A 13933-nucleotide genomic window follows, 5' to 3' on the forward strand; every position below is an offset into this window, starting at 1 on the left:
GAAGAATGGAGGGGAAAGCACAAGATAATCCCATACTAAACTTGATTGCAAGTCAAATATATCAAGGCTTTCTAATAAGACGCCCACTGTGAGTAAAGCTCAGATACTACAGGGGTTTAAAGTGCAGGGGTCTCAGCATAAACCTGTGAATGGTTTTCAAGTCTTATTTACACACACATACACACACACACCCCCCAGTGGAAAACAACTTCCTTTTATATGTGACTCATCTTTCTTCCCTCCTTAGTTTCTTTGGAGGATTGCCAGTGCTCAGGAGATTGTAGGTTTAAAGGGAGGGAGATTTTTGAGATGTAGGTATTTCCAAAGGTCTGATATTATTACAAATTACCTGCTCTCGGCTAAAGAGAGCTGTAGGAAGGAGAAATATGCTCATTGACTCCCCAAGTCAGGGAAAATTCCAGATCACCCCACTGGCTACACTCAGTTTGACCCTGTCCTGTCAAAGCCCCCATTTCTGTGAGATTAGCCAATTGCTTAACTCTAGAGTGAACTTCCCACAGTTCCTAGAATGCCAACCAACCTAGCGGGGCTGCCTTCAATAGTAGATTATTCCAACTGGACGCCTGTGGAGACTGTATTTTTCTTCTGGCTCCTGGACGAGGGCTTTCGCCTCCAGACCACATTGCCTTTGTGGTGATTGATGGGAAGGCTGCTTTGAAATAGTTTTGTCCGGAGACAAGATCTTTGGCAGACTGCCCCTCAGGCTTAGCACTCTAAAGAAGATGAAAAGAAAACTGTGGAAGAAAAGAGCACCTTCATGTAAAGAGTTCACTTGCAAGTTTAACCCCCAGAAAGAGGGACAAGTCAGAAATTGTGACACTTAGAAATAGAGGTCCAAGCTTATTATCATCTGGAAACAAAACTGTAACTTGATCATCCTTAAAGAGCACTCTTCTACCATAGTATTTCCTAAAATAACAGGAGTATTGGAGATGGAAAATGGTGGCATGGTGTGACTTAAGTATGGTTTTGTTCTCTGGCTGCCCTCCTCTCCCTGCCCTGTCAATTCTTGGCTTGATTTCCTCTTCCCTCTCTTGCCCCCATCTCCTCTTTTCACAGATACAAAACAGTATCCGGTGTTTGTGGGCCACAAGCCAGGACGGAACACCACACAGAGGCACAAACTGGACATCCAGATGATTATGATCATGAATAGAACCCTCTACATTGCTGCTAGGTGAGTGGGCTTTTCCTCACATCTGCCTCCAGACCATCTGCAGGTCCTAAGACCTAAATGTACCCACTATGCATCATTTTAAAGATCATTACATTCCCAAACAAAGTGTTATTTAATTTAAAGGCTACTTTAATTTGTCAAGCAATCATTCTTTCAAGATTTTCTGTCTGTTTAACTTTATGTGGATTTAGATAGAAATAATTGCATATTTTGGAGCTCAGACTCAAGTAATCCACTGTTTATCTTGAATATGTATGCAAATATTTACTCAAGCTCCCAGTACAGTGCTTCTCTTCTTGATACTTATTTGTTAAATTAAGTTGAATGGGTAAATATGCATTGCATAGTGTGTGTGTAGGTGTGTGTGTATTAAACGTGTTTGTAATTTTGCAATGAATATATAGTATAAATCATTTCTTTAACAGAATCGCAGTAGCACCCATTTTAGAATAGTTTTTGATTTGGATCTAGTAAGAAAATACTCATCCACTGGGGAACTGTCATTTAAACAGACCATGTCCTAAGGCTGAATGGCATGGTAAGAATGTTGCCTATACAGGGATCACCTGGATTTTGGCTTTTGTTTTAATTCTCCTCTTAATTTACCTGGACAACTTCTCTGGCCATGAGTGTCCTCTGTCAAATGAGAGGTTGGATTAGATTATCTTAATGAAGTATCTTGGGATTCTAACAATATATGAGCTCCCATTTTGAGGGCGTGTAGCTCATTCAAAATAATTCTAAATGAACAGCAGCAAGGAGGACTATCTTGTGGGGTTCCACTGTGTTCTTACCTGGGTCTAGATTGATTAATCATTTCACACTGGGAAGAAGAAATAGAGATTGTGTATGTGGTACTTGTCTGTCTGTGAGCATAGGTGAAGAACAGGTAAATAATGACAATGCTTGATTCTTTTAAACCACGTAGATGTTCTGAAATGGACAAGCTATGCAACAAAGTAAAGAACCATTGGCTAGATCAAAATATCCTGCAAGATCAAAATATCCCATATTTGGGCACAGGGAGCAATGCCAAAACACTTAAAAAATTTTACTTCACAAGTACTGACGTACTACATACTAGTTGTATGTGCTATATAAATTGCAGTTAGAGTTGTAAGTTCTTTATAAATGTTAATTCATTCAATCCTGAAAAAAACCCTATGAGAAGGAGTTATTATTATCCCCATGTCTTATAAGAGGAAACCAAGGTACAGAAAGGTGAAATGACTGGGTCAAAATGACAGAGGTAGGATTTGAACCAGGACGGTCTTCTTGTTCTAGGGTCTGGGCCCTTGTTCCCTGTACTGTGCAGCCCACTGAGCAACAGAGGTAGTACTATTTGTCCTGACAACAACCTTCTAATAGCCTTAGACCAAGGACATAGCCATTGTGGGTATTCATGAAAAAGCATTCCACTGAGGTCCTCAGTAGCCACCTCTCTGGTAGAATATCAGCTCCTTCTTTTTTAAAGATTGGCACCTGAGCTAACAACCGTTGCCAATCTTCTTTTTTTCCCCCCTGCTTTTTTTCCTCCCCAAGTCCCCCCAGTAAATAGTTGCATATTTTAGTTGTGGGTCCTTCTAGTTGTGGCATGTGGGACACTGACTCAACATGGCCTAATGAGCAGTGCCATGTCCGTGCCCAGGATCCGAACCCTGGGCCACCGAAGCAGAACACATGAACTTAACCACTCGGCCACAGGGCCGGCCCCTCAGCTCCTTCTTAAATATCATTTTTAGTTTCCTAAATGTAGCAGGGTTGGAAGACTAGATTTGTACCTAATTATCTAAAGGCTAGTCAAAACAAATGATTAAACATTGCATCTGTGAGAAATAGGTTGCCTCAAGAATCTTCCATGAATTGTTCACTTTGCAGTTGAGTCTCTAGGGGAAAAAATGGTATAATGGACTGTAGCATGGGTCTGGACTGCAAGTCCAGGGCAGCACCTGAGCGAGGAGCAAGGTGCTATGCAAACTTAAAAGTGACCGTTATTCCAAAACAAAGACAGTTTTATCCTAACCCTCACCCCAAAAAAGGAGAAAGAAGAAATGGAAGGAAAAAAAGGAGAAACACATTCATTTTTTAGAACTGTAAAACAGAGTTGCCTTTCATTAACACCCTAATATTGACATATTGGTTTTTACTCTATATGAAGCCACTTCCCTTCAATATACACCCTTAAGAAAATTCCTAAAGGAGTTCTGTGGCCACCATGTTTAGGATCTCCCCTCTCCCTTTGCTTTCACATCTCTCAACATTGCCCTGAGAGATCCAGGCTCCTAGGCAGCAAGTAACACGATTTGTAGTTAAATCCTTCCCCCAGTCTTGAGCCATGGCAACACAATTCAGTGGTGCTCACTGGAGGGGTGAAGAGGAAGTCCTGGATTAAGTCGGTTTGTGTTCAAATAACTTAATTCAGTAAGAGCAGTGTATGAATCCTAGGATGCACACACCGGTGGTTGGGAATAACCCCCGACCCTGGTCTGTGGTTGAGCATAAAGTGCTATTTCTGTTCTCTGGGCAGTGTGATCTCCTGGATGTTGAAAAAGATTGCCATTCTCCAAAAGGAGATTTCATTCATGGAATTCTATTTTTAAAAGGCTTCCCCATTCTGCTAGACAATTGGTGTCAGAAATCGGAAGCCAGTCCCATCCAGAACCCAGGGATTGAGTCAAGCTTGACGGCAAGAACCACTTTCAATTCTGCTTTATTATTATCCATTTTGTAAATTCTTTCTTTCTTTCTTTTTTTTAATCCCCCAACTGCTAATTAACATAAACAGGCCATGCCAGAAGGGGGCAATCCTAGAGCTTTCTGAGGAATTGCCAATGCATATTAATCAGTTGTTAATTTACAATTCATATATTCGGTCCTACTCAAAGTTTTAAGGGGAGGCAGGGCAAGGAAAAGCCTAGAGCCATCTCAAACCTGATACCAAAGTAAGAGGCAATTCCATTCCAATAATGAGCTGACCCACAGAACCACCAATAAAGTCAACCAAGTAATAAACGCATGCAATAAAACTGCCTTGAAATTAAAGGGCAGTGTGATTCTGGCACCCTACTGATGTTTGAAGAACTTCCCAATTCAGTAACTTACAAAACAGGCTCCCCATTCTCCCCCTCACCCCCCCCCCCACACACACACACACGCGCACACACACACACACACACACCCCACACTCACAGTTCAGTAGCAGGCAGAGGAATTTTATAAGCCAACCGCCTTGCCCTCTCCTTTTATTTTCACATGAGAGAGCCTGTTTTTATTTCTATTTTCTCTGTTGTACTTTCCCTAAAAGCAGTAGCAAACAGATTTCCGAAGAACTGAGAAAAAAAAATTCAAGTGAATCCTGACAGCAGATAATTCCTTTCTTTCTTTCCTTTTTTCTTTCTCCCCACCCCCCTTTCTTTTAAGTAATGATGGGGCTTGAAAGTGCCTGGGAGCCTTGAGGTCGGGGTTTAAAGCTGTGGGTAATTTTCCAGCCCCAGGATTTCCTGCATTTTAGAAAAAGTCAATGTTATTTCAAGGGAAAATGAGCTGTTTTGCTTTCCGTCACTAGCCCCCCATCTCCCCGGTTGAGTGTAGTTCTTTTCTTTCTTCTGAATTCTAGACAAAAACGCCCTTGTTCTCAGCTCACACAGAAGGGGATGTTTAAATATAGCCCCACACCTGAGCTGCTGATTCTATTTCTCTCCTTCCAAGGGGAGATTGGCAGCAAATCTTAAAGACAACCAAATTCTCAGCAAAACAGGAAGGTGAACAGAAGCAAGAAACGTAAACTTTAGCTCAAGTACATTTTAGACCTTAATTGACCATCATTGTGTGAAGAAAAGAGTGGCTTCTGGAAATAATTTTACCTTTATCGTCTTCCATCTTGTCAATCAAATCATCAAAGCTACGACTGAAAATATGTTTTCTACAGAGAGATGGAGATGGAGAGTAGCTTTCTGTTAGGCCCCTAGATGAACAAACGTGGCATGTTGAATACTAAGTGTTTGGTACATGGATTTCAAAATACTGAAAGGGCATGTGAAGCCATCTGTGTTCCAGTTTGGGGGCCAATTTCACTTTCAGAGTCCTCCCTCCTGAACTACATATATACAGACATTATAGCTCTGGTATGAGAGAGACTACAGGAAAGTTCTCCTAAAAGGTATCTCTCACAGCAAGATGCCACAATTTGTCAGAAGGTGCCAAATGTGATCCTGAGGCATCTCTTGCAGGCTGAACTCTTCCCTTTTTCTTGGATGTAGATGTCTTATTTTTTAATAACATGGGTGTGGATTTATCTGCCTTGAATGAAATATGTACTCATTCAGGAAAAAAATGAACTCTCTTGATTCTTGCATTTGACATTGTATTAATTTTTTTGTTCCTAGGGACCATATTTATACTGTTGATATAGACACCTCACACACAGAAGAAATTTATTGTAGCAAAGTAAGTAGTTTAAAACCATCTTTCTGAAATGAAAGACCTTAGGATCATTTTGAAGAGAATATGTATTTTAAATGCATCAATTAAGATGAAATAACTAATAATAATTTGAACACTTTGTGAAATCCTAATTTGGTGGTAAGTTAGGGCTTAATATATATTTAGAAACAGTTATGTATTTCATAGTTTATTCATTGAATATGTGTGGGTAAACACTTTGGAGTTTTAGGCAATTCTTAAATTCCTTTAATAAAATATTGCTGTGTTTGGAAAATATCAGTTTTCGTATGTAAAATTTTGTCCCGCAAATGTTTCAATGTTATGTTTCCATGTCTTGCAGTGTTAGTTTGATTTGAGTGTTGTGGTTCAGGAATTTGATCATTATCCATTTCAGACGGACATAAAATATAACCTAAGCTTCCGTTATAACCCCACATGGAGGTATTTTAGTTAATAAAATCTGCCATAGAACTAGACGAGCCTTTCAGTCCATGAATTTACGTGAGGGAGTGTATCCTGAATTAAATCTTTGTCCACCTAAAGTGAATGTCCCCTTTATGCTTAGGAAAATGACTTCCATATTTTAAGGAAAAAGCCTGTTATATGAAAATTGATTTATCAACTGAAAGGAAAGGGCAAGGACATGTATTTTGTCCAAATCAGCATAATTTAGCAAGTTAACTTGGATATTTTATTTCCCCACTTTTGTTTATTCTTCTTTCTTTTCTCTTTTATCTTTATCTCGAAGAGAAGATCATTTTGTAGTTTAATGAATAGATAGGAGTCCAAAATTAAATGAACATTTCCATCTCTAATCTTTTGTTGTTATGGTGAATTAATCATGGAGGAGGGTGCGGAAAGCTTTCACTGAATATACGTTCAGCCTCTAGTCTCCCCAAGGGAACTCTTACTTCTAAAATCAAATGCAACAATCTCTGGGCTCTAATTGATTTCTTTCTTGATCCCTGCAGAAACTGACATGGAAATCTAGACAGGCTGACGTAGACACATGCAGAATGAAGGGAAAACATAAGGTAGGCAATTTTCATTTCTCCTGCAGCTGCCACTTTGGGTTAAGTTTTTGACTGTTATCTCCAGCCGTAGACCATGAGGCGGAATGGATCATGCTAGTCCCTTTTCCCCCAGTAATTGCTTTTTCCATCAACTTATTGAAGGCTTTAATTTGCACAAATAGTTTGCTTTTAATGTGATGAAACATTATAACAGCTGCTAGGGCTGCATCATGAACCACTTAGGGGCACTAGGGATTGTGGACATAAAGCTGGCTGCCCCCCTACTCTTTGGAGCGTACTCTCCAGTAGCCCACCTCGTAGGCCACAGCCCGCAGGGATCTGCAGGAGAGCTCAGAAAAGGCTGCCACAGACGTCCAGGGGTTTGTGCCCCTGGTCAGAGAACAACATAAAAACACATTTCAGCCAGGAGCCTTGTACATCACAGGATCCTGGAGCATCTACCATTAAAATTAATATAATGGGAGGTTGGCAATTCCTGGTTTGCCTTCCTTTGGTGACAGAAACACACACTTTTCCACTCTATGCCGTTTTTATTTCCTGTTGAAAAGGAATTGTTGTTGTCAGCATCATCTTTTGGTAAACATCAGGAAGAGCTGGAACTTTTGACGGGGGAACTCGTCAGAGCCGCCTTCACGTTAACCTTACTGTCGGCAGATCATGGTACACGGTGAAGAATGGGTTTCTGTACTGAATGGACTGGATACACAAAAGTTTGAATTATTTTTCAGGATGAGTGTCACAACTTTATTAAAGTCCTTCTAAAGAAAAACGATGATACTTTGTTTGTCTGTGGAACGAACGCTTTCAACCCTTCCTGCAGAAACTATAAGGTAAATGCTATTTTGTCTGTTGGAACCACACGGCCCAGGGGTATTTCATAATTTACTGTGATTATACCTGCAGCAACCTAAGAGGGGTAATTCAACACCACCTGGGTTCTTCTCACTTGTTCGACTTAGTGTATTGCTCCACGTGAGTGATCCTGAGCAGGCTTCTAAGCTTCCTGTTTGTTCAGGGTTGATTGACACGTCTTTAAAGAGCCTATGCAGCAAAGTTCGTTTCTGTAAGCCCCATTCTTTATTGTTCAGAACATCAACACACTCACCACATATACCATGTGCATTTCCTCTCTCTCTCTTTCCCTTTCTCCCTCCCACCCTACCATCTCCTCTCTGAGCACAAAAACACACATATTTTGAGTGAGTCCTAGTTTAAAAGGTACCTCAAAAGCATGCCATTGGAAACTGTAGACTTCCCTCTAGGTAAGGTTTTCAAGAACACAGGAATTTAATTCCATTTAGCACTCAGCTTACTTGACCATGGCCTTCCTTAGCTCAGCCTTTATGCAAGGGGAAAAATATGAACTCTGAAAGTGTTAATAAATCTAGTTAGTTCCGATGCCGCTGACGGAGGTGCTACTGAAGAAGCAGGAGCTACCAGCTTCAGCAGCAGAGGTGGCAGTGATCTAAAGGCTTGGCTCCACATCTGCTAGCTTTCCTTGCCCCTTCTTTCTGCCACAGTCTCTCATTCAGCCAACATGTATCCAGTTTCTCCCATGACCAGGCATTGAGGTTGTAAAGACAGAGAGAAAGACTCCATCCTTAGGGAAGCCACACAAGTAGAAGAAAACTACAATTCCAGGGGTTTGCTGCCATGGTGACATAATGCAGAGCATTGTGGAAGCACAACAGAAAAGTACTTACCCTAGCCTGAGATAGAGTCAGGGAAAGCTTCCAGAAGGAGGTAGATGACCGCTCTCTTCAAACGTTCCCCCGTGCTGTTCTCACATGTGGAACATGAACAGCCCCAGCCCAGAAGAAACCCTTAAGCTCTGTGAGTATGGGAACCACATCCATGATGGTCCAGAGCCTGATAATGCCTCCATATAGGTGCTCAACTAATTTTTATGGAGCAAATAATGAATGAGATAATGCCTAACTTTTGTCTTAAAGAAGAAGTAGAAGTTAGCCAAAGGAAGGGAGAAGGGCATTCCAGGTAGAGGGAACAGCCTGGAACAAAGGCATGGAGTAAGAAACAGTCTGTTGAGCTTGAGAAACTTCTGGTGCTGAGGTGCTGGACTGTGAAGTAACAAGTGATAACGAAAAAGGGGCTGGAGAGGTAGGTGGCCCCAGGGATGAAAGGAAGAGAAGAGATTCAGGAAATACTTAAGTGAGAAAAACCAGTAGGATTTAATAATTGATAAGAAGCACAAGATAAGGAGATAGAGGAGTTAAGAATGACTGTGAGGCTATCTCTTGGGTGAGTGGATGGATGGGGCTGCCACCAGCTTAGACAGGGGACAAAGGAAGAGCAGTGGGGGTGAGGGGGTAGTGAGAAGACGGGGGTTATGAGTTTGCCTAGCTCTGTGGATGACAATGCCTATGAGACATGAATAGAGATATCTAACAAGAAGAGGGATGGGTAAGCCTTGATTCAGGGACAGACTTGGGGAGAAATACAGCATAAAGTGAACCTCTAGGTGTGTGAAGAATGAGAAAAGAAATGATGGGCTGATAACAGAAGCAGAGGGCTTGCCAGCCTTTGGTTTGACAGTTTTAAAAGACCCTGTGCCTTGGCAAAGATGGAATGGACGGTCCATTCGCACTCACACTCATCTCCCATCTTGTTTTTGGAAATGGGCACCAACAGGGCGAGTATCAGGGTGAGGCAAGTGAGGCATAGCCCCCTCAGGTGCTCAATGTAAGGGGGCACCAAAAAAACGCAGTAATCAAGAGAAATGACATTTTTAATGCCACATTCTTAAAAATCTAAATTAATTCAAAAATATTATCATAACATATCAAAATTTTAAATAAGGACAGGATCCATTCAGTTTATAATAGAGGCAGCCAGTTCAGACAAACATTTCCTCTAGCCAATAACAGCGAACAGCTGAAGTTTCAACTTTAATTCAACCACTTAATATTCCATCCCTGTTTGTCATTGTTTAGGACTCATTAAGATTAATGCTTCTAACAAATCCCAACGAATTCCCTAGCTGGAGAGCTATCTTTTATGACAAATTGCAGGTTTTCTTGGCACTGTGATACACAGACCGCCAGTGGTCTAGCTCATTCTTCCCGCACATGTTCTGTTCCCAGGATGCCTCACCTTTAGTCATACCCTCACCTCTCACTTGTTCTAGCCACACCTGCTGAGACATGTTGCAGGAGCCGGGGCCTCTCGGAAGCCACACATGGGATGTTCTTCCCACGCAGTCCTGTCTGTATGCCTAGCACTGTGAACAGTAGTGAGAACCCTTGGCTCAGAAAAGTGTTCTTTTAGACTCGGGGCACAGCGGGACTTTGCTGATGACACAGGACATAATGTATTTGGCTGCAGGAAGAATGGACAGCCGCTCTCTTAAGTGCTTTTTATCAACAGATCAGGACCAAAAGTTCAGAGCAAAAACAATGACCAGTTCCACTGAAAAACGCAAGTCTCATAGCACAGAAGCATCAAATTGATTAGATTAACTTAAGGCAGGAAGGTGACAAATTTTGGGTTTCTGCCTCTGCACCATGCCCTGATTTATACAATTTTTATAACAGAAGTTGGCTGAATGTATTAGAAGGACTATAGCCTCAAATAAGATTATCTAGGGAAGAATTCTGAAGGCTACTCACTACAAATCTAAAACTACACCCCATACCTTTTCCCTCCTGTTCTCTAAACCTCTTGAACTTCTGCAAAAGTCATGCTGGTTCTTAGCATAATTATTTGTACCCGCTGGTGATTTAATTTCCCAGGGGCTGCTGTTAAGTCTGAGATTTGATGACTACTACAAGGATTAGTTCTTACTTCATGGAAAGAGGATTTCACTGTGGCATTGTTTTGTCTCTGGACCTTTCCAAACTCACAAACCAGTACATTAATTCTTCACTGCTTCTTGCCTTTGACTAGCTATAGCTATGGCCACTTTTTTTTAGAAGTAGGTACATTTAAAAAAATATATCTGCCTTGTATATTGTTTCCCCATTGCCAGGATTACAGCATGCACTTCTTGGGATAAGGGCATTTCTGTTGCATCATAGTGTACTAAGCATCACTTTTGAATACATGCCAGACCCGCAGACCACAAAGTCTGTCACAGTTTAACAGGAAGCACTTGTTGGGATAAAATATCAGGAAAAGACTTTCATAAAAATGTGCTGGGGGAAAGAGTACATTTGGTTTAAAAGATGTCTGACTGAGCATCTTTCCCCTAAAAATAGGTTTTTAACACAACTGCTTTATGTGAGTCTCAACTATAGTTTAAGCAAATAGGATGGCTTCAATAGGGGCTATCTCAAAATGGTTACCATAGAAAAGGCCTGTCATATCCCCGAAATGGTTTCTGGGAGTTTAGGGCAAAAGGCACAATCGATTGGACAACACTAATGGCTGCTCAGTGAGAACCTTACTCTTTCCTCCCGAGCAACAACTCAAAGCACTTTGATCTAAGGCACCTTGATTTAGTGCTAAAGGCCTTTTTTTGGATCCTTCCTCAGCACCAGTGCTGTCCTAGGTTTATCTTCTTTCAGTTTTCATATTTGTGGTCAAACAATGCACCTGCCAGATGATAAGCAAAATATCCTAAAACTATAAAGAAGATTGAAGCACAGTGGGGTGTAAAAACATTAATGATGTGGAGGAGATCATTTTATGGATTCCGTGGTGCTGAGATTTAAATGCTAGGAAGATCCTATGGTGTATGGAAGGAAGAACACAAGGTAGAAAGCAGGAAACACTGAATTATCGGTCAAGGTAGGCCAACTGCTTACTAATGTTAGTGGTTGACCAAAAGAGGGTCATTTCCTGCTTACATCACAGTCAAGTGTGGGTCAGTGAGAGAGGTTCTGTTCCAAAAGTTTATTCAGAAGGCCTAGCTCCATCCTGCTCATACCTCTGCCATCTCCTAGGGTCTTGAATTCTCCACTGGATCCTCTGTATTTAGGAGGAGAATGTGGAAAGAGAGCAAGAGTGGAGGACGCTGGAAGGTTTTTAGGGGCAAGACCTAGAGGTGGTGCATAGCCTTACACTCACATTCATTGGCCAGAGCTCAGTCATGTGATCACACCTGACTGCCAGGGAGGATGGGAAATGTAGTTTCATGTGATTTGGAGGGAAGGGAAATGGAATTTGGTGAATAGCCAGTAAGGCTTTGCTATACCCGCAAATGCCTATGGGACCAGACAGGTAGCTTATAGGAGCGAAACAAGCAGGATTGATACATTTTGTGGGTGAAGGGACCTTGGTGCTGGAGACCACATGTTTGTTTGAAGAAAATAGCAGGTGTGGCTATTACTCAGCTATAGTTTGTTGCTTCCACTTGGGTAAGAAGGGCCTGAATTGATTTTCCCACCTGTTCAAAAAAAGCAAGAAATCCAGGTTTTCATGTGCAATCTCCCTGTTTTAAAATATGGCCATTTCTTTCTTTCTTACATAGTAAGATGGCCAAACAAAGCTTGCTGGCAGATCGGTGATAACCTCTAGCATACAGCCTCTGGCATTCAGGAACAAGGCCTGGGTTGGGAACCAGGAGATAGAAGTCAAATAGCAGCCCGACTCCTCACTGCCCTTGACCTGCCTGAGCCCCTCAGCTTCTGGGCCTCTCTTTCTCATCCACACAATCTGAGGCTCTGACATCTTTCTGAAGCAGGTGCAGAAGGCCACCTGAGCTCTGCTTGCATCCATGTTTTTGCACCTTTGCTGATGCCATACTATCCTGCCAGGTAACCTGAGGAAGAATTCCAGTGTCTTCTCCTGGGATTTAACCCACAAAGGGAGGACTCCTCAGGCAAAACAAAGTAAAAAACTGAAGTCATTCTCTGTAGAGTTCATGATTCAACAGATAATTTGGGGGGAGTGGAGAAGGGAGGGGAATAAATTTTCCTGGGGATTGTCTCAAAAATTGCTTTTCCAAGAAGATGCTTATTTCTAGAACATTCTAGAAGGATATGGGAATCTATTTATTGTCATGGTTAAGAGTCAAGTGGACATAACTGAATTTCAGACTCTCTTAGCTATAGAACCTCAGTCAAGTGACTTAACCTCCCTAAACCTCAGTTTCCTCATCTGAAACCAATAGACTTATCTCAGAGGATATTTGAGGATTATTTGCACCATGCATATCAATTACTTAGCACATTAAGTGCTTTGTAAATATTAATTGCTATTACTACTGTTGGTTGTTCCTAATAAGCCAAATTATTTCATTTAGATGGATACTTTGGAACCTTTTGGGGATGAATTTAGTGGAATGGCCAGATGCCCTTATGATGCCAAACATGCCAACGTTGCACTGTTTGCAGGTAAATGACCTGATTTCTTCTCATTGCATTTGCTTTCGCGTGTTCAGCCTGTTGCTGTGAATCTGCTCTGGAGGATTCGCAGTGTCAGAGTTGTGCTTTGATTCTCTGGTGAATACTGTAATTAAGAATGCCTTTTCCATTTGAAATTAGTATGGAAATTGTACTTTTGCTTCTTGAAAGAAGTCTTTGCTACACTTACCCATGCTTTTATGCCTTCAGAAAAGGATAACAGCTTTGCACTGAACATGTGACATATCAGTTAGGGCCTGTTTGGGTTCAAATAACAGAAAATCCCACCTCAAACCACTGACGTGGATTGATTTTTCAAGGTAGGGTAGACTTTGGGGTTGGTTTGATTCAACAACTCAATAATGTCATCCAGGACGCAGGTCCTTTTCCTTTGTCTGTTATCTTTCATTTCTTTCTCTGAGAGAGACTGGCTGTTCTCACAGCCATAGTATGGCTGCCAGCACCAGTTAGGGCTACATCGGGGCTGTATGTCCACATGTAGAGGGGAGAAGGAAAGAGACAAAAGGAAGCTCTCTCAGAGCAGTGAGCGCCATATACCTGCAAGTTTCCAGCAAACATCTTCTCAAATATCACTGACCTGCTTAAGTTCTGTACCTGTCTCTGATGGAAAGCTTGCATTGGCTGAGGGGATGATGCCGACTAGCTTAGGCTGACCCATATTCCCCATCCTCACCCCTTCCTGCCACTGCAAAGGACGTAAAGCAGCAGCAAATAAGCCATCATTTTCAGATTGGGATTTTTGTGTATGAGTGCATGTGTGTTTTAATTAGGAATTTGTTTAAGAGTTCATTGCCAGCTGTGTATGTGGAGGTGGGTGTAGGGAGAAGTGTTAGTATAATAATGATTGTTAGAGCATGTAACAAAGCAGTTAGCTATAATTTCCATCACAACAGCTAAGAACTGGCTCATCCTAGCTAGATGAGGAACTGTAGGGC

General features: G+C 41.6%; 1 protein-coding gene across 11 annotated transcripts in view; it reads left to right on the plus strand.

Annotated features, from left to right (window-relative positions):
- The window catches only part of SEMA6A (semaphorin 6A), a 126856-nt gene that overhangs the window by 64273 nt on the left and 48650 nt on the right, over positions 1-13933 (plus strand). For all 11 annotated transcript variants that reach the window (XM_070569500.1, XM_070569496.1, XM_070569504.1 and 8 more), the window contains exons 3-7: positions 1081-1198; positions 5584-5644; positions 6613-6675; positions 7404-7505; positions 12878-12968. In XM_070569500.1, coding sequence (XP_070425601.1) covers positions 1081-1198; positions 5584-5644; positions 6613-6675; positions 7404-7505; positions 12878-12968 — 435 coding nt within the window. The remainder of the gene's footprint in view (positions 1-1080; positions 1199-5583; positions 5645-6612; positions 6676-7403; positions 7506-12877; positions 12969-13933) is intronic.

The sequence above is a fragment of the Equus przewalskii genome, chromosome 13, assembly GCF_037783145.1.
Source record: "Equus przewalskii isolate Varuska chromosome 13, EquPr2, whole genome shotgun sequence".
Taxonomy (NCBI): domain Eukaryota; kingdom Metazoa; phylum Chordata; class Mammalia; order Perissodactyla; family Equidae; genus Equus; species Equus przewalskii.